Source organism: Malaclemys terrapin, chromosome 9 (assembly GCF_027887155.1).
Source record: "Malaclemys terrapin pileata isolate rMalTer1 chromosome 9, rMalTer1.hap1, whole genome shotgun sequence".
In the NCBI taxonomy this organism is placed as follows: Eukaryota; Metazoa; Chordata; order Testudines; family Emydidae; genus Malaclemys; species Malaclemys terrapin.
The window spans coordinates 82,518,462-82,545,307 of record NC_071513.1 but is presented as its reverse complement, the minus strand read 5'-3'; the positions used below and the strand labels follow the sequence as shown (position 1 = coordinate 82,545,307).

General features: G+C 43.2%; 1 protein-coding gene across 1 annotated transcript in view; it reads right to left on the bottom strand.

Moving 5' to 3' along the window:
- Positions 1-26,846, bottom strand: part of LEKR1 (leucine, glutamate and lysine rich 1) — a 127,144-nt gene that overhangs the window by 29,694 nt on the left and 70,604 nt on the right. Inside the window, exon 7 of the mRNA XM_054038917.1 lies at positions 8,594-8,675. Coding sequence (XP_053894892.1) covers positions 8,594-8,675 — 82 coding nt within the window. The remainder of the gene's footprint in view (positions 1-8,593; positions 8,676-26,846) is intronic.

The following is a 26,846-nucleotide window of genomic DNA, read 5'->3' as shown; positions in this document are numbered from 1 at the left end:
ATATGTATAATTCTGATTAAAGAAGTCTTAAAACTACCAACAAGCTACATCAATATATATATGCATGGATGGGAAAAATAGGTACCACTCAAAGTAAGCTCAAAACTCAATGGACAAAAGATTAACAACTGAATGGCTGTAGCTATGGATAAAAACCTTATAGGAGAGATTACAATCAGAGAATCAGAGTCAGACAAGTTCAGTGTCTTCATAAAAGAAATAAAAAACGGTTACTCACCTTCTCGTAACTGTTGTTCTTCGAGATGGGTTGTTCATGTCCATTCCAAGCAGGTGTGTGCGCGCTGCGTGCACGCCAGCCGGAAGATTTCACTATAGCAGCATCCGTAGGGTCGGCTTCGGCACCCCCTGGAGTGGCGCCTTCATGACGCTGTATATAGGGGCCAGCTGACCCTCCACCCCCTCAGTTCCTTCTTGCCGATACTCCGACAGAGGGGTAGGAGGGTGGGTATTAGAATGGACATGAACAACACATCTCGAAGAACAACAGTTACGAGAAGGTGAGTAACCATTTTTTCTTCTTTGAGTGATTGTTCATGTCCATTCCAAGCAGGTGACTCAGAAGCCCGAATCTAGGTGGTGGGGTCGGAGGTTACTGCAGACTGGGAGGACTGCGCGGCCAAAGGCAGCATCATTTCTGGCCTGGTGTGTGATGGCGTAGTGCGCAGTAAAGGTGTGGATTGAGGACCGGGTGGCTGCTCTACAAATTTCCTGCATCGGGACCTGGGCCAGGAATGCAGCGGAAGAGGCCTGCGCTCTTGTGGAGTGGGCCGTGATAGGCGGGGCTGGTATATTGGCCCGACTGTAGCACTCCCGGATGCAGGTTCTGATCCAAGCCGAAATTCGCTGTGACGTCACCGAGAGCCCTTTTATCTTGTTGGCCACAGCAACGAAAAGTTGGGTTGACTTCCTGAAGGACCTCGTCCTTTCAATATAGAAAGCGAGAGCCCTGCGAACGACGAGGGAATGCAACCTACGCTCCCTTGTAGAGGAGTGTGGTTTCGGATAAAAGACCAGGAGAAAAATGTCTTGACCCATGTGAAAAGGGGAAACCACCTTAGGCAGGAATGTTGGGTGCGGCCCGAGTTGGACCTTGTCCTTGGGGAAGACGGTGTACGAGGGTTCAGATGTTAGAGCTCTGAGTTCGGACACCATCCAGGATAATGTGATAGCCACCAAGAACGTGACCTTATATGAAAGATACAACAGCGAGCACGAAGCCAGCGGCTCGAAGGGGGGCCCTGTGAGGACGGACAGGACCAAATTGAGGTCCCAAGCCGGGACAGGTTGGCGGATGTGTGGGAACAGTCTGTCAAGGCCCTTAAGGAACAGCGTAACGAGTGGGTTTGCAAACACAGAGGTACCCCCCTCTCCCGGGTGGAATGCCGAGATTGCAGCAAGGTGTACTCGAACCGATGAGAGAGTTAGTCCCAGATGTCTCAGATGTAGCAAATAGTCCAATATGAGAGGGACTGGGGAGAGCAAGGGGGCCTGATCCCGTTGTGTGGCCCAGAGGGAGAAGCGCTTCCACTTGGCCAAGTACGTGGTCCTTGTAGAGGGCTTCCTGCTACCCAGAAGGACCTGCCTGACCTGATGAGAGCATTGCAACTCCACCGGGTTTAGCCATGGAGCATCCAGGCCGTAAGGTGGAGCGACTCCAGGTTCGGGTGAAGCAGGCGACCGTGATCCTGTGTGATCAAGTCCGGCAGTAGGGGCAACCTGAGTGGCTCCCGCATAGACATGTGCAGGAGAGACGTGTACCAGTGCTGGTGCGGCCACGCCGGCGCTATCAGGATGAGCCGTGCGTGATCTGTGCGGGCCTTGAGGATTACTCGGTGAATCATGGGAATCGGGGGAAAGGCGTAAAATAGCCCATCTGCCCAAGAAAGGAGAAAGGCGTCTATTAGGGACCCCGGACTGCGAACCCTGAGGGAGCAGAATTGGTGACACTTCCTGTTCTCGGTGGAGGCAAACAGGTCCACCTGGGGATGACCCCAGAGCCAGAAAATTGAGAGAACTATATCCCAGCGGATAGACCACTCGTGACCCTGGAACGAGCGGCTGAGTGTGTCCGCGAGCCCGTTTTGCGCCCCCGGGAGGTAGGATGCTGTCAGGTGACGTTCTGTATGCAAAAGTCCCATAATGAGAGGGCTCCCCGGCAAAGGGGAGAGGAGCGAGCACCACCCTGTTTGTTGATATAGAACATCGTTGTAGTATTGTCCGTGAGGACAGAAATGCATCTGCCTGTCAGTTGGGGTTTGAAGGCTATGCATGCGAGGTGCACAGCTCGGAATTCCCTGACATTGATGTGGAGCGAAAGGTCCTCTTGTGACCAAAGGCCTTGGGTTCTGAGATCGCACAGATGAGCACCCAATCCCCGATCTGATGCGTCCGTTACCAGGGAGAGGGAAGGTTCGGGGTCGAGGAAAGGAACTCCTGCGCAGACCACCCGTGGGTCGAGCCACCATTGAAGGGAGTCCAGCACCGGCCACGGTAACGTCACCACTGACTCTAGGGAGTCCCTGACTGGCCGATAAACCCGTGCCAACCAAGACTGGAGTGGGCGCAGTCTGAGTCTGGCGTGTCTCACCACATAGGTACATGCTGCTATGTGCCCTAGTAATTTGAGGCAGCCTCTTGCTGTGGTGGTGGGGTAACTGGGTCAGATCTAGAGACCCCTATCAATAATTAAAGTATGAAACAGAGGAAATATAGTCCTGCTTTAAATCCATGTCCACACAGGGAATTTTACAAAAATTTCCTACTGATGGGCACCCCAGAAAAAATTCCCTTGGTTGCACATGCAGTGTAGCTGTAGCCATGTGACCTGAAGAAGAGTTCTGTGTGGCTCAAAAGCATGTCTCTCTCACCAACAGAAGTTGGTCCAATAAAAAGATATTACCTCACCCACTTTGTTAGCTAAACCTGTAAGGTTTACACTAGGTCTTCCATTAATAGGATTTTTTTTGGTATAACTCCCTTGTGTAGCCAAGGTGCGATTCTCAACACAGCTTTTCCTAAGCCTCTATAACATATATTACACACACACACACACACACACACACGCCACGTCTGTGGAGATGCTATCCATTGGACAAACTGCAGAGTCATGCAATTCATGGATTTGTCATGCAGCTCTGAGAGTCTAACCGCCTCTTTGCCTGTCCATTAATCAACCTTCCCCGATCTTATCTTAACTTTGAAGCTACTCAGAAGTTTGGAAACAACTGCCATAAAAAAAACAAACAAACAAACAACCACCATCTGCCAGAGAAATGTGTCCTCCACCCAGTCATATAGAATGTTTCCCACCTGAGGCCCAGATAAGCAAGATTCAATCTTGGACCAGTAACATCTTTTCTATATTTAGAAATATTACAGCTGTTAACTCCATTACCTCAATCCCACTCACTGAGAAATGAGAACATTATTTCCTTAGAAAAGGGAAATTTCCAGCTTCCCAAAAGGACCATGGAATCATTTCTTATCCCAAGATAAAATAATTTAAAACTGTCACAGAAAAAGCTATTTTAGGCTATTGTTAGAGGTTTTCATGGAATCCCTCTGAGCAGTGTAAAAGTGGATTTACAGTAACTAAGATACCTATCTTTGCAAACTGAGGGGTTAAAAAAAATAAAAAGAAATAATACCAATACAAATTCTAAAAATCAACTAAAACATTCCTGAAATAGTTCTCCTACAAAATATGGCATATAGAGAATACATTATGATATGGTATGATAAGAAGTTTGATTTAAATTAGTTTGAGATGATCTGACTGACTCACCCCTGACCTGATCAAGGCCCACTTAACTCAACAGAAAGACTATAATTGATTTCAATTGCCTTTGCATCAGCCTTCACAGCTTTGCTACTCATGAGTAATGCAGATGTTCCAAATTCATGCCGATAACACTCTTATCCCACACCACTATTATGCACTCTCTCTCTCTCTGCAAATATACATATACACACGTATGTATATGTATAATATGTATATATCAGTATTTCTCTATTGGATGGAGAGATAAACGTAGTAACTTTGTTGAGGAGAATGATGAAAAAATATAATAATGTTGCCTAACTCCCACTGAAGTGGTGCTGAGTACTCAACACTTTTGAAAAATCAAGCCACTTATTTAGGTGCCTAAATGCTGAGTCAGGAGCCAAACTTTAGGCACCCACTTTAAAAAAAATCTTGGCCCATATCTTTCACTAGGAAATCAGGATAAAAATGAAATGTTAAAAAAAAAAAAAAAAAAATCACAATTTTAAATATTCTGTTTCAAAACACTGAGAGGAAAAATAGTTTTGTTTTAAAATCCTCTTCAATTTTTCCATGTCTACCAACCTTATGCTTTAAGTGCTCAGACCACTATTAAATAAGGAAAGTCTGAATTTATTTGTGATAAATTTGTGATGATTGAACAAAACATTGTTCAGTAACATTTATTGATCATTACTTGAGGGGAATGAGCCACTATGATATTTAACATCAACTCACAATCCTGTTTCAGATAGGAGTTTGTCACATGGCCATGCAATGCAATGGTCAGATCACTGACTGAATGATGCCTACATTTAAAACCTTTAAGTTGCACTCTCACAAAACAATAGTTTGTATTTTCCACACAGTAACTGTTTATAGTTCAATATGTTCATCGTTTTTAAAAAAAGAGCTCTCTACTCCAGGTGTAAAAGGAGATTTGTAATTTACATCTTTTTGAGTCTTCAAATCAAAGCTACAAGAAGGAAAATAAGTTTTGAGGAAACCTCTTTTGAATGGTGAGAGACAGATAACAGACAAGTGACTTTTGTTAGTTTATTGAGGATGAGAATAGTATCCCATCAAATAAGTGGTTGCATTATAAGAATTTTAAAATATGTCATTATTGCTAGAAACATAAATGGAGGGTGAGATTAAATTAATTTTCTTTTTCCCATACCATGAAAAAGGAAGGTTGGAAATTTTATAGACTTATCTTAAAGACCAGTGTGGAGGATAGACAGAAACTTTGCTAGAGGTGGACAAGATTGCTAGGTCTTTACACTGGCCTTTATATTAGGCAACGAAACATACACCGTTCTGCACCATGTTTCTTCCCCATCTTCTGTACTACATGTTATGTATTTATTTGCTTCGAAAGGATGTCTCAGGTATTCTACTCCTTAAATACATTAGCTCCAATAGTTCTAAAAAAACTGAGACAATGTAAAAGGATATGTGATGGACAACATAGCCCTGATCCAGAAGAGCTGCTGTATTTTAAAGAAGCCTTATTAAGGGCGCAGGAACAAACCATCCCGATGTCCAGAAAGAATGGCAAATATGGCAGACGACCAGCTTGGCTTAACAGTGAAAGCTCTTTGGTGAGCTTAAACTCAAAAAGGAAGCATATAAGAAGTGGAAATTTGGACAGATGACTAGGGAGGAGTATAAAAATATTGCTCGAGCATGCAGGGGTGTAATCAGGAAGGCCAAGACACAATTGGAGTTGCAGCTAGCAAGGGATGTGAAGGGTAACAAGAAGGGTTTCTACAGGCATGTTAGCAACAAGAAGGTGGTCAGGAAAAGTGTGGGACCCTTATTGAACAGGGGAGGCAACCTAGTGACACAAGATGTGGAAAAAGCTTCATTACTCAATGCTTTTTTTGCCTCTGTCTTCACAGACAAGATCAGCTCCCATACTGCTGCACTGGGCAACACAGTATGGGGAGGAAGTGAGCAGCCCTCAGTGGTGAAAGAACAGGTTAAGGACGATTTAGAAAATCTGGACATGCACAAGATCTAATGCATCCAAGGGTGCTGAGGGAGTTGGCTGATGTGATTGTAGAGCCATTGGCCATTATCTTTGAAAATTTGTGGCAATCGGGGGAGATCCCGGAAAAAGGCAAATATAGTGCCCATACTTTAAAAAGGGAAGATAAGAACCCAGGGAACTACAGACCGGTCAGCCTCACTTCAGGCCCCCGAAAAAATCATGGAGCAGGTCCTCAAGGAATCCATTTTGAAGCACTTGGAGGAGAGGAAGGTGATCAGAAACAGTCAACATTGATTCACCAAGGGCAAGTCATGCCTGACCAACTTGATTGCCTTCTATGAGGAGATAACTGGCTCTGTGGATATGGGGAAAGCAGTGGATATGATACATCTTGAATTTAGCAAAGCTTTTGATACGGTCTCCCACAGTATTCTTGCCAGCAAGTTAAAGTAGTATGGATTGGATGAATGGACTATAAGGTGGATAGAAAGCTGGCTAGATGTATAAGGTGGATAGAAAGCGGGCTCAACGTGTAGTGATCAATGGCTCAATGTCTAGTTGGCAGCCGGTATCAAGCGGCATGCCCCAGGGGTCAGTCCTGGGGCAGGTTTTGTTAAACATCTTTATTAATGATCTGGATGATGGGATGAATTGCACCCTCAGGAAGTTCGCAGATGACACTAAGCTAGGGGGAGAGGTAGATACACTGGAGGGTACGGATAGTGTCCAGAGTGACCTAGACAAATTGGAGGACTGGGCCAAAAGAAATGTGATGAGGTTCAACAAGGACAAGAGTCCCATGCACTGCTACAGACTGGGTACTAACTGGCTAAGCAGCAGTTCTGCAGAAAAGGACCTGGGGATTACAGTGAACGAGAAGCTAGATATGAGTCAGCAGTGCGCCCTTGTTACCAAGAAGGCCAATGGCATATTGGGCTGTATTAGTAGGAGTATTGCCAGCAGATCCATATTCCCCTCTATTCGGCAATGGTGAGGCCATACCTGGAGTTTTGTGTCCAGTTTTGGTCCCCCCACTACAGAAGGGATGTGGACAAATTGGAGAAAGTCCAGCAGAGGGCAATGAAAATTATTAGGGAGCTGGGGCGCATGACTTACTAGGAGAGGCTGTGGGAACTGGGGTTATTTGGTCTGCAGAAGAGAAGAGTGTGTGTGTGGGGGGGATTTGATAGCAGGCTTCAACTACCTGAAGAGGGGGGTTCCAAAGAGGATGGAGCTCGGCTGTTCTCGGGGTGGCAGATGACAGAACAAGAAGCAATGGTCTCAAGTTGCAGTGGGGGAGATCTAGGTTGGATATTAGGAAACACTATTTCACTAGGAGGGTGGTGAAGCACTGGAATGGGTTACCTAGGGAGGTGGTGGAATCTCCATCCTTAGAGATTTTTAAGAACTGGCTTGACAAAGCCCTGGCTGGGATGATTTAGTTGATGTTGGTCCTACTTTGAGCAGGGGATTGGACTAGATGACCTCATGAGGTCTCTTCCAACCCTAATATTCTATGATTCTATGATCTGTTCTAGTAAAAGCAAAGAGATACACCAATCCAGCTACATTATACGACATTAAAAAGTGAACATGTGTATTTTTCCAGTTAAGATTTAACAAAGTGCAAATACAGTTAACAGTACAGCTAAATAGTCTGAAATAAAAACACAGCAGCATGGACAGGTAGAGACAGACCCAAGCTCTCACTTAAGTTAGTGGGAATTTTGCCATTGACTTTAAAAAGGGGCAGGATTGGTGCAAAATGTATTTTGGATTATGTTTTGTTTTTAAAATTTCCATTGCTTGCACACATATTTGCACTTCTTACAAACCCTGGAAAATATTTTGTTCTATAGAAATAAATTAGTATATTACACTAATAAAAAGAACTATTACCATCTCACATGTTTAAGTCAGAGATGACTAGTAGTATCAACAATCTTTTTTATGGGCTTTCCTGAAATATGAACAAGGTTTCTTTTATGATATGTAGTTAGTTTTCAATTCCTATATTCAGAGATTTTGATCATAACTAGTTAAAAATATTTAGAAAGCTTAGCAATAAAGTATTTTAATGGTAATGCAGGCTCTCAGTATGAAAAACACATTTAATAAATGTAGTTAACTATACAGTGAAAAAACCTTCCAAATGTACCTTTAAAAATCTGAATGTAATATTGGTATAATTTAGCAAAATAACATTTCTTTTTAAATATAAATATGAGATTTAACCATGGTTATTAATTGGTGAAGTAATACCATAACAACCAGAAGCCTTCAAAATTTCCAGCTCTTACACCTACTTAAATTGTTACTCTTCTTGATATTTTTGATTCTGGGCTTACTTATAACATCTATCAATACTGCAAGCTCATTCTTTTCATTTTTGCTACAGTACATTCTAGACTACACTGAGAACATACATTGCATAGGTTAATGAAAGATAGCAAGTTATTCTTGTGAAATTACTGTCTTGAGCACAAATATTTGTTTCATAAAAATAAGAAATGTATTCAAGAAAAAAAATCTATATCATCCCATTTAGATCATAGAAGGGCGAGTGGTCAGAGGATCATAATCCTTTTCCAGAATACCATTACAGAGGATACATCTGGACTGACCTGGGTACAGGTTCATATTAGCAAATAATTTTGCATCTGGACCAGAATGGAGATGAGATTGAATGCTTTGAAAAGACCTATTGGCTTCAGACTATTCACATGCTTAAGGTTAAGCACGGGTGAAGAGCAGTTTTGAGTACAAAGTGGCAGCAAAACTAGGCCTTAAATAAATAAAATAAAATATCTTACATGAGTAGTTTTTTGTAGTGGCCCATTTCAGTTGTTGCTTTCTGAAACTTGAGTCCAATTGTCTCTACTTGATTTGTTAAATCTGAAACAACAAATATATCTGGTTTTATTTCTGTATTTGTATGCTCATCATTTGCATAATATGGTGTGTTATATTTGCCTTATGTAGCTGCTCTTTATAGAAAAACAAAAACAAACAAAAAACCAACAACCAGGTAACTCAGTAAAATTAATTGACTTATCAAAAGTTTCTGTGATAAGTAAATTGATAGTTTCTAATTATAAAAACTTTACTTTAATTATAAACTAGGCTTCCAATAATCCTCAGTAATGAATAATGCAAAGTATCTACCTTCCTCAAGAAAGATCATCATTTTAGGACTTATTTTTGTTGATTTGTCATTGCTGATAAACAACAGAAAATTATATATGCTTGGGTTTTCCTATGAAAAACAAAGTTGATTTATTGGAACAGTTAGATTTGTGCAGCAGTGCCATGTACTCAAATTTAGAAAGACTTATTTTTATTCCTGTTCTATCAAAGACTGAATGAATTAAGAAACTGAATCCAAAATATCAAGAACTTGACTTTACATTAGATTTTTTTTTATTTCACAAGGCAATATATTCAATTCAACTGATGTGACTGCAAAAAAGCTTTAAACTAAAGATGTACTGATCAAAATTCTGCTCTTGGTTACACATGCAACTGAGAGCAAAATTTGGCCCAGAAATCAGAAGGATAAGTATGAAATGCACTTTACAACTAGAAGTATCAGAAATTATCCACATTTGTTTTTATTTCACATTTTCTCTCAGCTAAATGTTATCCCCAAAGCCACAACATCGATCAACTTCAGTAGCTCACTAAGGACATGTCTACACTTACCTCCAGAGCGATCAATCCAGCAGGGGTTGATTTATCGCGTGTAGTGAAGACACAATAAATCGACCGCCGAGCGCTTTCCTGTTGACTCCCATACTCCACCAGAGCGAGAGGCGCAGGCGGAGTTGACGGGAGAGTGTCAGCAGTCGACTTACCACAGTGAAGACACCGTAGTAAGTAGATCTAAGTATGTTGACCTCAGCTACATTATTCATGTGGCTGAAGTTTTGTAACTTAGATCGATCCCCCCCCACCAGTGTAGACCAGGCCTAAGAAATCAGATTTTTCCCTTTTCCCAACAGACAGTCCAACATGTTCCCTCTGAGCCATAAGGTTAATTCTAGCTTCTTCCACTTTAGAAATACCTTAACTAAAATGCAGTAGCAGTACAGATGCTGCTAAGTCTTACTTGTTTCATATAGCTTCTTTATACAAAAAAAAAAAAAAAAAATCACAAAATTAGGTGATGGAAGACACCTGTGACCTCACCTAGTCCATCCCCTGTTAGTGCAGGTCTGGTTCCCTGCAGTACATTTTGTTGTCATCGATTTTAAGGCAAGAAGAAACCAGCACATTATCTAATCTGGCCTCCTGTACATCACAGGCTGCCATCCCACCTCCACCACCCACACACTAAACCCAACAATCAAAATCAGACCAAAGTATTACAGTCCACAGGAGACTAGACTATTACGTGCCACAGGCAGAGAATGAGAGGGGCCAAGATGCACCAGTGCCCAAGGATCCTGCATAGGCAGGAAAGTGATTAAGTGAGATATATACAGATTATCATGGCAAGTGACTCATTCCCACATATTGCAAAGGAAGGTGAAAAACTCCCAAGGTCAGTACCAATCTGACTTGGGGGGAAATTCCTTCCTGACCCCACATATGGGGATCAGTTAGACCCTGAGCATGTGAGCAAGAACCAGCCAAAAGGCACTTGAGAGAAAGAATGCTCAGTGGCACCTCAGAGCCATGACCCACCGGCCCCAATGTTCCATCTCTGGGTATGGTCATCCCTGAACTGCTGAGGAAGGAGAAAAACAAACCAAAACAGAATATGGGGGGGGCGGGGGAGGGAATGAAACCCGTTCCTGACCCCTGGCTGGTGTCCAGCTGAAACCTGAAGCATTAGCTTTTAAGGCACATACAACATTAACTGGAAGTGAGCCCCAGGGCTGTTGAGCCCCATCTCCTACCATCACAAGCAATACCATCATACAATCGCACTCAAATTTGTTCAGGTCTTTCTTAAAACTAATTATTTGCCCCCACAACTCTTATTGAATGGCTTTCCAGAACCTCACCCCTCTGATGGTTAGAAACAGTCCTCTAATTTCCAGCCTGAATTTGCTTACCACTAGTTTCTATCCATTTGCTCTTGTGCTAACACTGTCCTCTAGCTTAAATAGCTTTTCACCCTCCCTTGTATTTAACCCCTATATATTAATAGACAGCAATCATGTCCCTCTTTTGCTAGGCTAAACAAGCCAAACTCTTACAGTTCATAAGATAAGCCCTCCAGTCCCCTGATCATCCTAGTAGTTTTTCTGTGCATCTGTTCCAGTTTAAATTCATCTTTCTTGAACATGGGTGACCAGAACTGTACACAGTATTCCAAATGAGCGTCTTCCCAATGCTTTGTACAATGGCATAAATATTTCTCAATCTCTAGTGGAAATGCTTCACCTAATAAATCCTAGGCATTTGCCTTTTTCATAGCTGCGTCACATTGACTTATATTCATTCCGTGATCAACCCATACACCCAGTGGTTTGCTCAGTCGAGTTTTAAAATCCTAGTTTTTTTAAAATACTGTGCTATTAAAAGATAACACTGAATATTCCTTAGTGGGTAAATCCTATCAGGATCATTTTCTGATAGGAGAACGTGACCCCCTTTTTCTGTCTGGCTAACAGCATGCCCTTATTGACTGAAATATCTACTCATTTTTATTAAGTTGGCTTTCCAATACTAATTGTAACTATTGAAAGCTCAGAGCAGGAACATTTAATACTAGCTTTGTTAGCACATCTTAAGGAATAATACAAAGTATTAGAGAGAGATCTCCTTAAACTATCAGAAATAATAAAAAGCTTCTTTAGGATGAAGTCTTCCCATTGACTTAATTTGGAGCTGGATCAGGCTCAATATAATTAAGGTAGAAGTAACTGTAGAAACATCTTCCCAATAGGTATCTGCCTGCCACCGAATTAGAAATGGACAGTAATAAAAATCCACACCATATAAAATTCCGTTGCCACTGTGCATATGTACCTCTGATATAATATGTGATGTATGTTGCTGAATTAATTTTGGCAGTGCCTGTAGCCCTTCTCGAGATAGTAAATCTTTTGAAATTGAAACGATTTCTATTCGGATCTTTATAAACCAAAGTTCACAATAATAAAAATGATTAAGAGAAGGTAAGCAAATCTTCAGAAATGTTAACTTCTTTTTAATAAATATGATTCGATGCATATAGACAAATGATCGCTACAAGTCATGGATGGAAAAATCTGAACTTCACAGATCCCCTAAGGAGTTAAATCTGTTAACTTTTATTAGCATGCAGTGGCTGCTGATAGCCTTTCTTCCCATTCTCTGCTGTGGACACAGAACCATGGGATGTGTCCCCAGAAGGCTTTGCGACCCACAGAGGGCAGTGCCACACCAATGAGGACACAATAACTCGGACAGGACTTTGCAGCAGGACTGCTCACACCCCAGCTAGGCCAACCCAGGTGCCAATCACCCAGGCTAACTCTGAAGTAAAGACATACCCTTAAGGACAACACTACAGCAACAGAAAAGCTTTAATTCCCAAAGATAAAAGGAGGCAAAATTTACTTTTAAATTTGAAGTTGTAGCGGGATAATTTAGCTAAGATGTGGTTAATTTAACAAAGATGTATTTCAGCATGGCAAAAATTATGTTAAAAACTGATCTAGTTATCTTAGCAGATGACACAAAAACTGGAAGAGTTCTGGTGGTTTGGGATACAAATCAATGACTGACATTTGTTTATTTTAAAACCATGTTTCTGTCATAACTTCCTCACGGCTGTTTTTAAAATTACCATGACAAAACATGGCTGGGTTACCCAAATTATGTTATCTGTTTTACAAAACTGTACAGTAGGTAATGACTAACACCATGACCTTTGTTTTCCAACGTCCAGTATCCATGACTTTTCTAAGGACAGGAAGTTGCGGCCAAGTAAATCAAGGCTAGATAAGACCACCTGCACTATACAGTTACTTCAATTTCTCCAAGTGGGCATTCCTCAACAATGTGTTGTTCTGTACAGTCCTCCAAAGCTACATTACTCAGCTTTAATTTCCTGTCATTCAGAATGACATTGGATTATGAAGTAAATGGCCTTGAATGCCTACAGAATAAAAAAAAAAGGAAATGTTGGCTTTAAACACCAAGCAGATGTAAGGCGGAACACATGGCAACAATCCAAAATTTACCACAGCAAGTTCTACTCTGATGTGACTGCTTTTTCCATAGAGATTAAGTAAGGATCAAATTATTTTAGATGAGCGAGGCAAAATAAAGAGCCCGTAGCCTCTCTTCATATGGGAACAGCTGCTAATAGGATAGCATTTCATAGTCATTTGATTTTTGGCAGTCAGTCATTTAAAGATTTCTGTGATTCTGGAAGGTTTCTGGGAATTGTGAAGCTGCATAGCTGTTATGATCTATTCTCTCATGCTAGGATGTAGGGCTGCAGAACACAGTTTTGGAGTGAAGGGAAAGGAAGGGTATAAAGCTTATTCAGTACCAGTAGCTTGAGAGATTTTTTTTTTACTCAATTTGTTTCAAGATGTTTTTATAATGATTGTACAGCACTAAGAGCACTGGTTAAGAGTGTTCATAAATACATACACCAATGGTGGATTATCCAGTGGGCCAATGGGGCCCGTGCCCAGGGGCCAGTCCCTGGCAGAAGCACCAGGCGAGGCAGGGCAGGTGGGAGAAGCCCCAGTGCTCTGCCCCTAGTCCCCGCAGAAGCCCAGGGCATAGAGGAAGCCCCAGGGCCTGGACCTCAGTTGTGGCACCAGGACTAGCCCCTGCCATGGCCTCAGGGCTAGAGGAGCTCTCACTCCCTGCTGAGGCCCCAGGGCCATGGCGAGGGGACAGAGCTTCTCCTGTCTTGAGGCTGCAGTGGGGGTGGGGAAAGGAGCAAATGGTTGCAGGGCCGCAGCAGCAAGGCGGAATGGGAGGAAGGGGCAGAACAGGATGGGGCTGTGGGCAGGGACGCAGGCGGAAGGGACAGAACAGGGGCGGGACCGCAGGCGAAGGGGTGGGGAGGGGCCCTCCACTTGCTCTGGCCAAGGGCCCTAGGAAACCTTAATCCGCCTCTGATACACAGATTCAATTAAAGGACCAGATCCTGGAAGTCCTTTGTGCACAGAGCTCCCATTGGAGCCAACAGAAGCTCTGCAGCAGAGGGTTTTGGAGGGTTTACACAACTAAATACAGCTTCACATGAAGTTGAAGGACAAGTTAAATTGCCATAAAACTGAGGAAAATACAAAGGAGGATGGTAAGACAAAAGGTAACTCATGCTGAAAAATTGCTGGGCAAAGGAAAATACTAGATACATAAATGGTGTAATCAAATAAAGTAAAAATTTCATGCAACAATGAAAATAAACATTGCTATAAGCCACAGGCAACTAAAACAATCAACTGGCTTTTCCACTTTGCAATGTGAATTCCAAACATAGCTTGAGATCATATCTTAAACTACTTACAATTCTGGCAGGCTTCAACCTAAAACCATGTCAATATTTTTTTGTTTTATTTATCCATCTTATCTTAGTCACATACCTCACCCAAAGAGATACTAACTTGTCCTAACACGTTATATGCCCTCCTTCCTATGTGCCTTCCAGGAGCTAGGAGGATTTTAGACACTTCATTCAAATCATCAAACTGGAAAAAGTGTATTCTTCAAGAGATCCTAAGTAAGGCTGCAGAGAATAGTTCATGTTTGGTAATGCTTAGTGTTATTGTTACATGGCTGGAGAGAGTCTCTTTTTAACGCTGTGTTGGTTTTGCTGCTGCTGTTGTTTTTATTTGTTTTGTTTGTTTGGCTACTTGGCTTTCTTTTTTCTTTTTTTTTTTGGTGGGAGCTTCATGTAACAAGCTCTTTGATCTACATATAAGTAAAACTTTATTTAAAATATTAAAATGAACACTCCAGCAATGCTCTCTTCTTTACAGTGAACTCTCCTTGTCAAATATAATAAAAGACTGATAATACAAGGAAGTTCTTTGATGAATACGCAGCTATTTCAATCACAGATTAAGATGCTTTCATTTCAGCAATGTATTCACAAAACTATAATGAAGGGATGGGCAACCTTTGGCACGCGGCCTGTCAGTGAAATCCACTGGTGGGCTGGGCAAGTTTGTTTTCCTGCAACGTCCGCAGGTTCGGCCGATCGCGGCTCCCACTGGCCGCGGTTCACTGTTCCAGGCCAATGGGGGCTGCGGGAAGCGGCGCGGGCCAAGGAATGTGCTGGCCGCTGCTTCCCGCAGCCCCCATTGGCCTGGAACGGCAATCCGTGGCCAGGGGGAGCTGCAATCGGCCGAACCTGTGGACACTGCAGGTAAACAAACCGTCCCGGCCTGTCAGCGGATTTCCCTGACGGGCCGCGTGCCAAAGGTTGCCGATCCCTGCTGTAATGGTAATACTGCCACTTATATAATTAATTTAATTTTAGTCAGCAATCTCTCTCACAGGCTTGATTCACATCTATTTGAAAACAAGTATGCTTTAAGATTAATTTAACATCTTTTGTATTATCTTAGACAAGACTGAGATAATGTTGTTATGCTGGAGTTAGGTGAAACCTTGTTGAACCTCATGGGCATAATTGCAAACTTTCATCCACAACAGTCCTAAGAAGCAGTTAAGCTCTTTTTTAGAGAAAGATAGCTGAAACAATAGGAGCCACCAACCAAAACAAAGCTTAGGTCCTGACCAGACTTGAATGGGACCTATGTGTCAAGGAGGGCTCTGAAGAGACACTTTTTTAAGCTTCTGGGGCATGCAAAAGGGGCAAGGCTCACTGCCTGACCAGGGACTTGAACCCTGGACCCTCAGATTAAAAGTCTGATGCACTAAGATATGTGGGTGGAGTGGTTTCACTAGGGGACGAATGCAGCATCACAGAAGCAGACAGAAAAGGCAGCAGAAAACCAAGACAGCCAGAGAAGCACTTGTAGCATGATCCCAACAGACAGCTAAGAGAGAGCTTGTTGAGTAGAGTGCAGGCTGGAAAAAAAGAGGCTTGGAATATTAAGCAAGGAAACTGCCTCCTATTGTTTCATTCCTGCTGTGTTCAGGCGATCAGGACTTTGTACATTCTTTGTAAAAAAACAGGATTGCATCAAAGAAATACCTGAGCCCATCATCAATTTATCTTCCTAAAGTAAACAACCTGCAAGTCCCTGAATATTGGCCAATCAATTGGGGGCTAAAGGGGTAACAATATTTAAATTTTCTTAGAATTGCAATGCTGGAGCAGATGGAGATATACATCTAAAGACTTGATCGACCCTTCTGAAGAGTATTTATTTAAAAAGATTAGCCAGTGGAGGAGGTGGGAGATAGAAAAGGGATATGTATATGTATGTTATGCAGTCAGACTTACAACAATTTATGCAACTTTGGGTTTTTCAGACCAGAGAAACACACAAAATCCCAAAATATAATGTGCACACCCCTTCAGAAATATTTATATTTTACTTAACTTTTCCTGCACCACATACTTTAAGGTGAATTATATATAGGATGTGGAGAAAAACACAAGGTCCAGATTCTGAACTGTTATACAAATCCAGAGTAATTCATTAATTTAAGAGAGAAACTCTGTATTTACACTTTAAGTTAGATCCAAATCTGATTTAAAAATTTACTAAATACCTGTTAACAGACATTTTCTTAATCATTACCCAAATCCTAGCTCCACCCCCTTTTCACTAATGGCCAGATTGTGAGCCCATTGGTGATAGTTACACAAGAAATTCCACTGAAGCCAGTGGGACTACTTGCATGAGTAATTGCTCACCCACATGAGTAAGGAGCTCATAATATGGTTGATATTATGATTACTCTTGATAATTAAGACTGACTCGTTCTGTCCAAATTTCTGGTCTCTCAAAATCCAAACCTGAACTCACTGGGAGGTAAGGAAAAGTTGTTTTTACAGAGCCTCTTATCTTCAGTCTTCCTAGCCAATCATGAATAGGCAGGTTGTAATAGGTAGGGAAAGAAAATAGAGCTTCTGCTCTCCCCTTTCTTAGAAGACGTATTTTCTCTCCACTGTTCAAGCCACAAAAATGAAACGTTACTGTAAATATACTCTTTCACAGGAACTCCTGCTTTTCTTGAAGATCAAGTGAAGAAGGGATCATCCTTCCATAACCAAATCTCTGTCTAATCCAATATCTCCGAAATACATAGCCCAGGGTGACTAAGAAGGGCTGAGGTTCTTTTTCCATCCTTCTTATTTTTTCCCTCTACATTTATAGTGCTGTTGAAAAATGTTGATGAGCCCCTGTTGGACCTCCCCCCCTCTGATAGGCACATTGTGTTCAAATACCAAACACCCACCCTCAAATTTGAGCAGGAGGAGGGTGGGAACCACTCAAAGGTACGTCAAAGGTACTTACAGCATGAGTAGTGGGTATTTTAACTGGAGCCCATCTAGACCCACTGGACACTATTCTCTTTATGGACTCATACTGCACATCTCTGCTCCTTCAGAATGGTTTCATTAAATCATTAAAGACACTACCAAGAAGATGAACAGACTACTCCTTTCTCTTTCCATCTCATTTCACATTCCTAATGTGAAAAAAAGTGCTCATCTCCCCTAATATACAACCTTGCCAATGAGTCCTACAACTGTCTACCTTTCCCAGTCATCCCTCAGTATTCATTACTAACATGTACTGCAGACCAAGGTTAGGACTAGCATCAGAAGGTGTATGTATAGTGAGCAAGTTAGAACCAAAACTTGAGACTAAATTTTATGAACCAGATGGACTTGAGAAAAGTAGCAGCACCCTTGTGAAAGAGAGACACTTTATAAATGTGGTCAGGTGCAGCAAAGAAGTTGCCCACTGTCGCACATATTGGCTGGTAGCAGAAATGAGAGTAAGGACATGAGCCCCATCTCACAGGAAAATGTGTTACCGTAGCTCCTTTGCTGCTTCTGGCCATGGGAATACGCATGGGGTCTCCACCACAATCTGTCCTAATTTCTTTCAAGTCCTTCTCATTTAGAAAAAAATTAGCCACTATATTCTATTCTATCCTGAAGGTTTTTTGGCTCTGCTGTCTCTTTCCCCTCTAAGTCACATGCTGTGGGGCAATAGCGTGGCCGTGTATATTTTACTGAACTCCTAACTCCAAAAAGACTGAACAAAATTGGATGAAATTTAAAGCCAACCAACCAACCAATGACTCAAACTTTTGGCTGAGAGAACAATGGTAAATTTCAGGCCAAAGGGATAATTCTTCAGCAAGTCATGGGAGCAAGGGAAAACAAAGGATTATAGCAGAAACTATTTTGCTGCCTTCATTGCATTAGCTGCAATTGAGTGACTGCTGGAATATGAAATGCCCACAAAGATTTTACAATTGTTTGTTGATTGAGCAACAATAAATATAGCAAAAAATCCTGTTTATGGAAATTAAAATTCTATTTAAAAAAGACTGGTAGTAATAATAATTACATAAACTGCCAGTCTTCTGCTCATTTTTTGAACACTGAGACTATTTAAGTACTAAAGCAAAAAATGTGATTATACACTCAAAATAGTTGATGAAAATAAAACCAAAACAAGGATACCATGGGTTTCACTCTGATCTTATTCACATAAGTTTCCTGCGAGTGTAAATCCATTGACTTCAGTGGAGTTAATCCTGATTTCCACTGGTGTACTTGAGATCCAAGTCATACTTTAAGGTTGTCTTTTGAACCATAGTAAACTTTCTTTAAAACAATGTAAAACTAATTTTACAGTTTTATGTTTGCTTTGAAACAAAAAACTTTATTTTTATAAAAAGAACATGTACTTATCATGTAACATAAACCTGATAGCACAATAAGCACCATATAGACAGATCCCTTCACCTGCATGAAGGTCACTGCAGGATCAGATACTACATTTGTTATTTTTAATGAGCAGTTTAGGAGGCCAAAAGGGGCTTGGGAGAATACCCAACCTAAAAATCTTTCTACATCTCTCACCTTTCTACCTTCCCAAATTCTACCAGACAGCAACACTAAACATTTCATTTGCCCTTAGGAAAGGCTATATTGTGCAACTCCTTTGCTAAATTTTGTTATTGATTTTTTTTAAATATGCATCACACAGCATTGCTCAGATGACATTTTATCTGCTTATTTACATTTTGCAAAAATGTAATACTAACATTAAGATGGAATTCTATATATTCTGTTGCACTTATGTTTTCCACATAGCAGATATTCTATTTCACTTTTCAGTTATAAACACTTTTTAAAAAAAACTGACATGGGCAAAATAACATAACCTAATGCTATGTTAAATAGTACAATAGTCAGCTAAACTAGAGGCGGTCATGGTGACCCTTCAGCTACTGGCATGGTATTGCTCAGATGTTGGAGATTCCACACAATCATCCTAACTGCTGAGATAACTTTAAGTGAACCCATTACGTAAACTTTGTAAGAGATCCCTCGTCTCAATAACACATTTAAGTAAAGAAAGAGGGAGGAGAAGAGAAAATATAACAGTACACTTTTACAAGACTTCTTAAATAAAGGTGTAATTTTATTTAGCACTTATGTAGCTCTTTAAATTTTCAAATCACTTTCCAAACATTAACTAGTTAATCCCCTAATCATCCCTGTGAAGTGGATAGAGAGAAACTTTATTCTCACTCATTAATTTATGTCTGTGATGAAAGCATAGTTGGCAGTGATGTTCTCTATGATCTATGAACTCTTGTAGTGGAAAATTTTCAGGATGATATTATCATGTTGTGACAGGGTGGGTGTCCCCATCCAGTGTGGGGTGAGTTCACCCCATCCCTCAAGCTGTCCTTTGCCTCAAGGTGGTGAGATCTAAAGACTAAAATCGATAGGGTAACCCTGATTCACAGGGCAGCAAGGCCTAGTGGCTGGAGTCAATAGAGTTACCCTGGCACGCAGGGCAGTGAGGCCTAATGGCCAGAATCAATGGGGTTTACCCTGATTCGCAGTGCAGCAAGGTTTAGCAGTCAGAGTTGCTGGAGTTGCCCTGAGTCACAGGGTGGTAAGGCCCATTGGCGAGAGTCGATGGGTCACCACCTGGGGGGCGGGAAGGTTAGCGGCCAAGATAGGAGGACCCAGGGCCCACCCTGCTCCACCGGGTCCCGGCCCAGGGCCTTAACAGTGGCAGAGTGTTCCGCTACTGTGTCAGCAGGGCTCCAACCAAAACATGCCGACTTCCCACAAGATAATAGCTAGTCCTCCCTGGGCAACTTCCTACCATATCTTTTGGAGCTGTAGTTGAGGTGTCATTGGGATCTCTGGGCTTTTCGGCACGTGCGGTTCCCGGTGACTGATCCCGCTCAGATGTCCACAGGCCCTTGGAGGCCAATCTGAGTCTCCATGGCTCTGGCTTCCCCAGTCAGGGGTTCCAGCTGCTCCCAGGATGGAGCTGGCAAGGAGCATCCTTCCTCCCTGGCCCTTAGCCCAGAGCTGGGCTGCTCCCTTTTATACTAGTGCTACATCAGAAACATGCCCAGTAGGGACATGGGGGTGTGGCTTCGTCAGTCCACAGTGAGGAGTTAACCCTTCCCCTTTCACTGTGGAGTGAATTCACCCCATCACACAAGTATATAACTTTGTCAGAGTTGGGAGGAAAGGTATAGAGAAGGCATGTTCTCCATCATTCAGAGAAGTGCCCACCACCTGAGCTCCTAAGTAATATGTCTTTACTTTTTGATTTTCTGCAGAGGTCAACGCATCTAGTAGGTGTCATCCAAATCTGGCTACTATTCTCTGGAAGGCACTATTGTTCAGTGATCATTCTTCCTAGTTCAACCTTTTCTTGCTGAGCCAATCTTCTTAGTTGTCAGGAAGGATAGGTCAGTGGTTTGAGCATTGGCCTACTCAACCCAGGGTTGTAAGTTCAATCCTTGAGGGGGCCATTTAGGGATGTGGGGCAAAAATCTGTCTGGGGATTGGTCCTGCTTTGAGCAGGGGGTTGGACTAGATGACCTCCTGAGGTCCCTTCCAACCCTGATATTCTTAGGGGGGGAGGGATAGCTCAGTGGTTTGAGCATTGGCCTGCTAAACCCAGGGTTGTGAGTTCAATCCTTGAGGGGGCCACTTGGGAATCTGGGGCAAAATCAGTACTTGGTCCTGCTAGTGAAGGCAGGGGGCTGGACTTGATGACCTTTCAAGGTCCCTTCCAGTTCTAGGAGATGGGATATCTCCATTATTATTATTTTTTTTTTTTTATTTGATGTTCCTCTGACATGAACAACCTTAAATAATACTATATTTCCACCCAGGAGAACAGAAAGGTGGTTTCTCGGTGTAGGACTGACTGCAGAACTGCCCATCCCCTAGTTTAGTGAGGTAAGCTCCTGTGGTGTTCTTGTCTATTCTTACAAGCAGACAGCCTCCTTAGAAGTGGTCCTGAAGATGTAGATGAATTAACTGTTCTACATATAGTTCCAGAAAATTAATATTTTGTCTTTCTTTTTAGTATGGACCACAGACCCTGAAAAGCCTCGTTTCTTCAATGACCTACCAAACCTAGCAGACTTCCACCAGTAATTTAAGTCTCAAAATAGCAGTAGAAAAGTGGTACTCTGCATTGTATGCTCCCTCATTAATCACCACCAAAGAAAAGACCTTGCAGGATTCCTGCATCAACACTACTCCCATAGACATGAAACTCCTCCAATGATCCCAAACTTCTAGAAGAAAAAGCAGGAAAGGTTACATATGCAACTTTGTCCACTGAACAAGATCCATGCAAAATACCATCACTCCCAATAATCTGAAAAATTGATAACCTGAGAATTTGTGTTGCATTATCCTGGACATGGTCTGGACAACAGACAAATATTTTCATTGGATAGGATGACTTTGCCTACTTTGAACCCCCAGTGAATAAGGCAGGGGTGGGCAAACTACGATCAACAGGCCACATCCGGCCTGTCAGACCTTTTGATCTGGCCCTCAGCTCCCACTGGCCACATGAAGTTGTTGAGGCCAAGAGCGTAACAAGATTTAAAAAGGGAATGTTATTAAGAATATCCAGAGTTGTTATAATTAATCATAACAAATATTTTCTGAAAAAGATATTAAACCTTGGGCTTCAGGATTTAAAACAATCTCTAATTTCCGAAATCAGGATGAAACCTCTGTCTAGGAGACAGATTATCTCATATCTGCCTACTGCAGGGTTCTTACACCCTTCTCTGAAGCACTTGGTACTAGCCATTGTCAGATACAGGATACTGGAATAGGTGGACTTCAGGTCTGATCCAGTATGGCCATTCCTATGTTTTATGTTCCACAACAAGTGTCATGTGAATGTCCAGGTGAAGGTTAAATTAAAAATCCCACAGTTTTTAGAAAAATAAGGATAACCCAGTGGCACAGACAACCTTCCAAATCCCCCAAAAGCATGTTTTAATAGTTAAGGATGCTACAAGCTATTGCTGAATTCACAATGGTTGTTCCACTTCCTATACATGCTCACTGCATTAGCAGAATTTACGTCATTAATTTGTAAAGCTTTGCGATATGTTGAATATAACAGGTACTTTAAAAAAATTCTACTCTGCTTTAAGATGATGCCCTGCAACCCTGAAAATGCCATATCCCTGGAAAGCAATTACAAACATGCAGTATAGCACCACTGGCAATTTAACATGCACCATACTGGCATTTTTCATTTGGAAAAGAGGAGCAAACTGCAAGTTTCAACTCCAAATGAAATACTGAAGTGTATTTGAGAAAGAGATATTTCCATATTTTTCTCCTTTTCCTTTAGGAAGATTAATCCCTTGAAAAGTCTGTATGGAAAAATACAAAATATTTTCTCTTCAGGCCAGTCTTGTGGGACAAGCTGTTTTGAAAGTTACAGAAATACTCTGAAAGTCTTCCAGGCTAGATTTTTACAAAAAAAAAAAAAAAAAAGTAAATATAAAAATGATCTAATTGCCCCATGACTTGTCACAATGTGTGTCTGTTTACTGAAAGTTAAAGGTATACAAGCCTTCTTGAGGGGAAAAAGAAAGTCAGTTGAATAGTTTGCTGGTCATACTGACCTCTGGGAAAAGCATCAGAGATTAGAAAAAAATAAGCATTTATGCACACGGCTCCTTATAAATTACTGGAGTGTGGGGAAAAAAAACATGCAATTATGTAATTAACACATTGACTCTAAATGGTATAACCCTAACAATTTTTCCCTGCTAGTTATTCCCCAAATCAATAAAAAAATACAATGCTTAGACTAGTATCAGGGGGTAGCCGTGTTAGTCTGTATCTACAAAAACAACAAGGAGTCTGGTGGCACCTTAAAGACTAACAGATTTATTTGGGCATAAGCTTTCGTGAGTAAAAACCTCACTTCTTCGGATGCTTAGACTGTCATTTAAATCATTTCAATTTGTATTTACTTCTTACTAGGACATCCAGACTGCAGTAACAGCCATCTTTCAGATTTAAATTTTGGGAGATTTTCCATTGCATGCCAAATGACAAAACTTAACCTCTCTTAGCCTCCTTCCACCTTTAGACTATAATGTCTACTTAGACTGTAAACTCTTTGGCGCAAGGAAAGACATTTACCTTTTCCGTAACTTGTGTTCTTTGAGTTGTGTTGCTCATGTCCATTCTATATTAGGTGTGTGTGCTTGCCACATGCACCGGTGCTGGAAGTTTTTCCTTCAGTGGTATCTGTAGGGGACCGGCTCTGGTGCCCCCTGGAGCAGCATGCACATGCCGTGGTATAAGGAGCGCCACCGGCTCCCCCCACAAGTTCCTTGTTGCTGGAAACTCTGACAGTGGGGAAGGAGAGGGAGTTATAGAATGGACAGGAGCAACACATCTTGAAGACCACCAGTTACAGAAAAGGTATCTGTCTTTTCTTCAAGTGCTTGCTCATGTCCATTCCATGTTAGGTGACTCCCAACCAGTACCCTTGGAGGTGGGTAGGAGTTCACAGACATGTAGATTGCAACACAGCTGCTGAACCCAGCGACGTCCCTGGCTTGCTGATTGATGGCATAATGCGCCGTGAACATGTGAACCAAAGACCACGCTGCAGCTCTGCAAAATGTCCTGGATGGGAACGTGGGCCAGGAAGGCCGCCAAGGGCACCTGAGCTCTGTTCGAGTGGGCCCTCACAATCGGCGGCGGCGGGACCTGTGCCAGCTCGTAACAGGTCCAGATGCAGGAGGTGATCCAGTTGGAAATCCTCTGCGATGACATCGGAATGCCCTTCATCCTGTCCGCTGTCGCAATGAAGAGCTGGGTCGATGTGCGGAAGCGCTTGGTACGCTCCAGGTAAAATGCCAGGGCGTGCAGCCTCCTTTCCTCCCCAGAGGTGTGCGGCTTGAGGCAAAACACTGGGATGAAGATGTCCTGATTAACATGGAAGGAAGACACCACCTTTGGCAAAAAGGCCAGGTGGGGTCGCAGTTGAACTTTGTCCTCGTAGAACACTGTACATAGAGGCTCTATTGTCAGGGGTTTAAGCTCCAACACACATCTCGCCGATGTTATTGCCACAAGGAACGCAACCGTCCAGCACAGGTGGGAGAGGGAGCAGGAGCCCACAGGCTCAAAGGGGGGCCCCCTGTGAGCCTAGAAAGAGCCAAGCTAAGGTCCCACTGTGGGACAGGAGTATGGGACAGCGGAAAGAGTCTCTCTAGGCCTCTCAGGAATCGGACCGACATGTCATCTGAAAACACCATCTGACCTTGGATCAGTGAGTGAAAAGCGGAGATAGCCGCAAAGTGCACTCTGATGGGAAAAAGAGGGCAAACCCCTGGTTCTTAAAATGGAGCAGATAATCTAAGCTAGATTGTAAGGAGGAGCACGTTGGAGAGATGCTATGCTCAGGCGCCCCGTGGGAGAACTTGGTCCATTTGGCCAGGTAGGTTGCTCTAGTGGAAGGCTTCCTGCTTTCCAGGAGGATTAGCTGGACCTCGCTAGAGCAGGCCCGCTCCTCCGAGTTCAATCATGCAGCATCCACGCCGTGAGGTGGAGGGGGGTGAGGTTGGGGTGTAGGAGATGCCTGTGATCCTGCGAGAGCAGATCCAGTTGGTCGGGAAGGGGCCAGGGAGCAGCTACTGCCAGGTCCATCAGCGTGCCAAACCAATATTGGCACAGCCACGCGTGGGCGACCATGATGACTTCGGCCTTGTCTCTCTTGATCTTTGTGAGGACTCTGCTGATGAGTGGGATCAGTGGGAACGCATACATCAGACCCCCCCCCAACCATCACAGGAGGAAGGCATTGGAGAGGGAGTTTTTGCCCAGACCCTGTAGGGAACAGAAGCAATGAAATTTCTTGTTCTGTTCTGGTGGCAAACACGTCCACTTGGGGAGTTCCCCACCTCTGGAAGAGTGCACAGGCTACCTCCAGATGGAGCGACCACTAGTGGTGAGAGGAAAAGGATCTGCTGAGGTGATCTGTCAGCGTGTTCCTGACACCGGAGAGCTGACAGGCCTCCAGGTAGATCGTATGGTCAATGCAGAAATCCCATCATCAGAGCCTCTTAACAGAGAGCAGATGAGCATGCTCCCCCCGCCTGTTGATGTAGAACATCGAGGCCGTATTGTCCATCAACATTCTCGCCACCTTGTCTGCCAGATGTGGTAGAAAGACCCTGCAGGCCAAAGGTACCGCTCTGAGCTCTTTGACATTTATGTGCAACGTCATCTCCTCTGGGGACCACATGCCCTGGGTCTGGAGGCCGCCGAGATGCCGAGGTCCAAGGCGTCCGATATCAGCTTGATCGAGTGACAAGGATTGTCAAATGGAACTCCTTCCAGGATCACCCTGGGGTCGGTCCACCACTGCAGCGAGGTAAGTATCGTCGGTGGGATGGTAACAACCTTTTCCAGGTGATCTCTGGACTGGAAATAAACCATCACCAGCCACTGCTGTAAGGGCCGTATCCTGAGCCTGGTATGGCAGATTACATATGCACATGCTGCCATGTGACCCAGCAGGTGCAGGCAAACCCTGGATGTGGTCAGGGGAACGTGGAGACTCGCACGATGAGGTTCACCAATTCTTGGAACCTCTCCTGTGGCAGAAACACTCTGGTGCAGGTGAAATCGAGCACCACGCTGATGAACTCTATTTTCTGTACCAGAACTAATGTCGACTTCTTGTCATTTACCAGCAGGTCCAGGGATCAGCATGTGGCCTGCAGCACTGCGACATCCCTTTGGACTTGGGACCTGGAGCGGTCTTTGACGAGCCAGTCATCGAGGTACAGGTAGATCTGGATGCCCCGACGCCTGAGGTAAGTGACTACCACCGACATGCACTTAGTAAACACCAAACGGGAGGACCGCAAACTGACAGTGGTCGGGTCCCACTGTGAATCGTAGGAAGCATCTGTGACCTTGAAAGACCGCTATGTGGAAATATCTGTCCTTCAAGTCGAAGGCGGCATACCAGTCTCCCAGATCCAGGGAGGGGATGATGGAGGCCAGGGAGAACATGAGGAACTTCAAATTTCTTTAGGTATTTGGTGAGGTCTCACAGGTCCAAAATGGGCTGTAGACCACCCTTGGCCTTTTGAATTAAAAAATACTGGGAATAGAAACCGTTGTTCCTGTATTTGTGAGGAACCTCTTCCACCGCACCCAACTACAGCAACCCTTCTACCTCCTGCGCAAGGAGACTCTTGTGAAAGGGGTCCCTGAAGAGGGATGGGGAAGGTGGGTAGGGGCTGAAAGAAACTGGCACCTGTACCACTATAGTGAAGATCCAGCGGTCTGAGGTTATAATGGTCCATGCCAGGAGGAAAAAATGGTGGTTGGAGAAAAGCAGGAGAGACGGATCTGAGGTATAGAGAGACAGTAGGTCACCCTCGGGCACACCCTCAAAATGCTCACTTGCCCCCTCTTCTTATTGCGGGTCGAGCCCAGTTGGGCAGAGGGAGTAGGTGGGTGGCTCGGGCAGCATTTGTAGACCCTGCTCTTTTTGTGGGGCAGCTCCTGCTGGGGTTGGCTCCCTTGGCCCTGAGCTAGCTGCGGTTTGAACTGCTTACAGGCTGGACCAGGGACGTACAGCCATAGAGTTTTCAGGGTAGTACAGG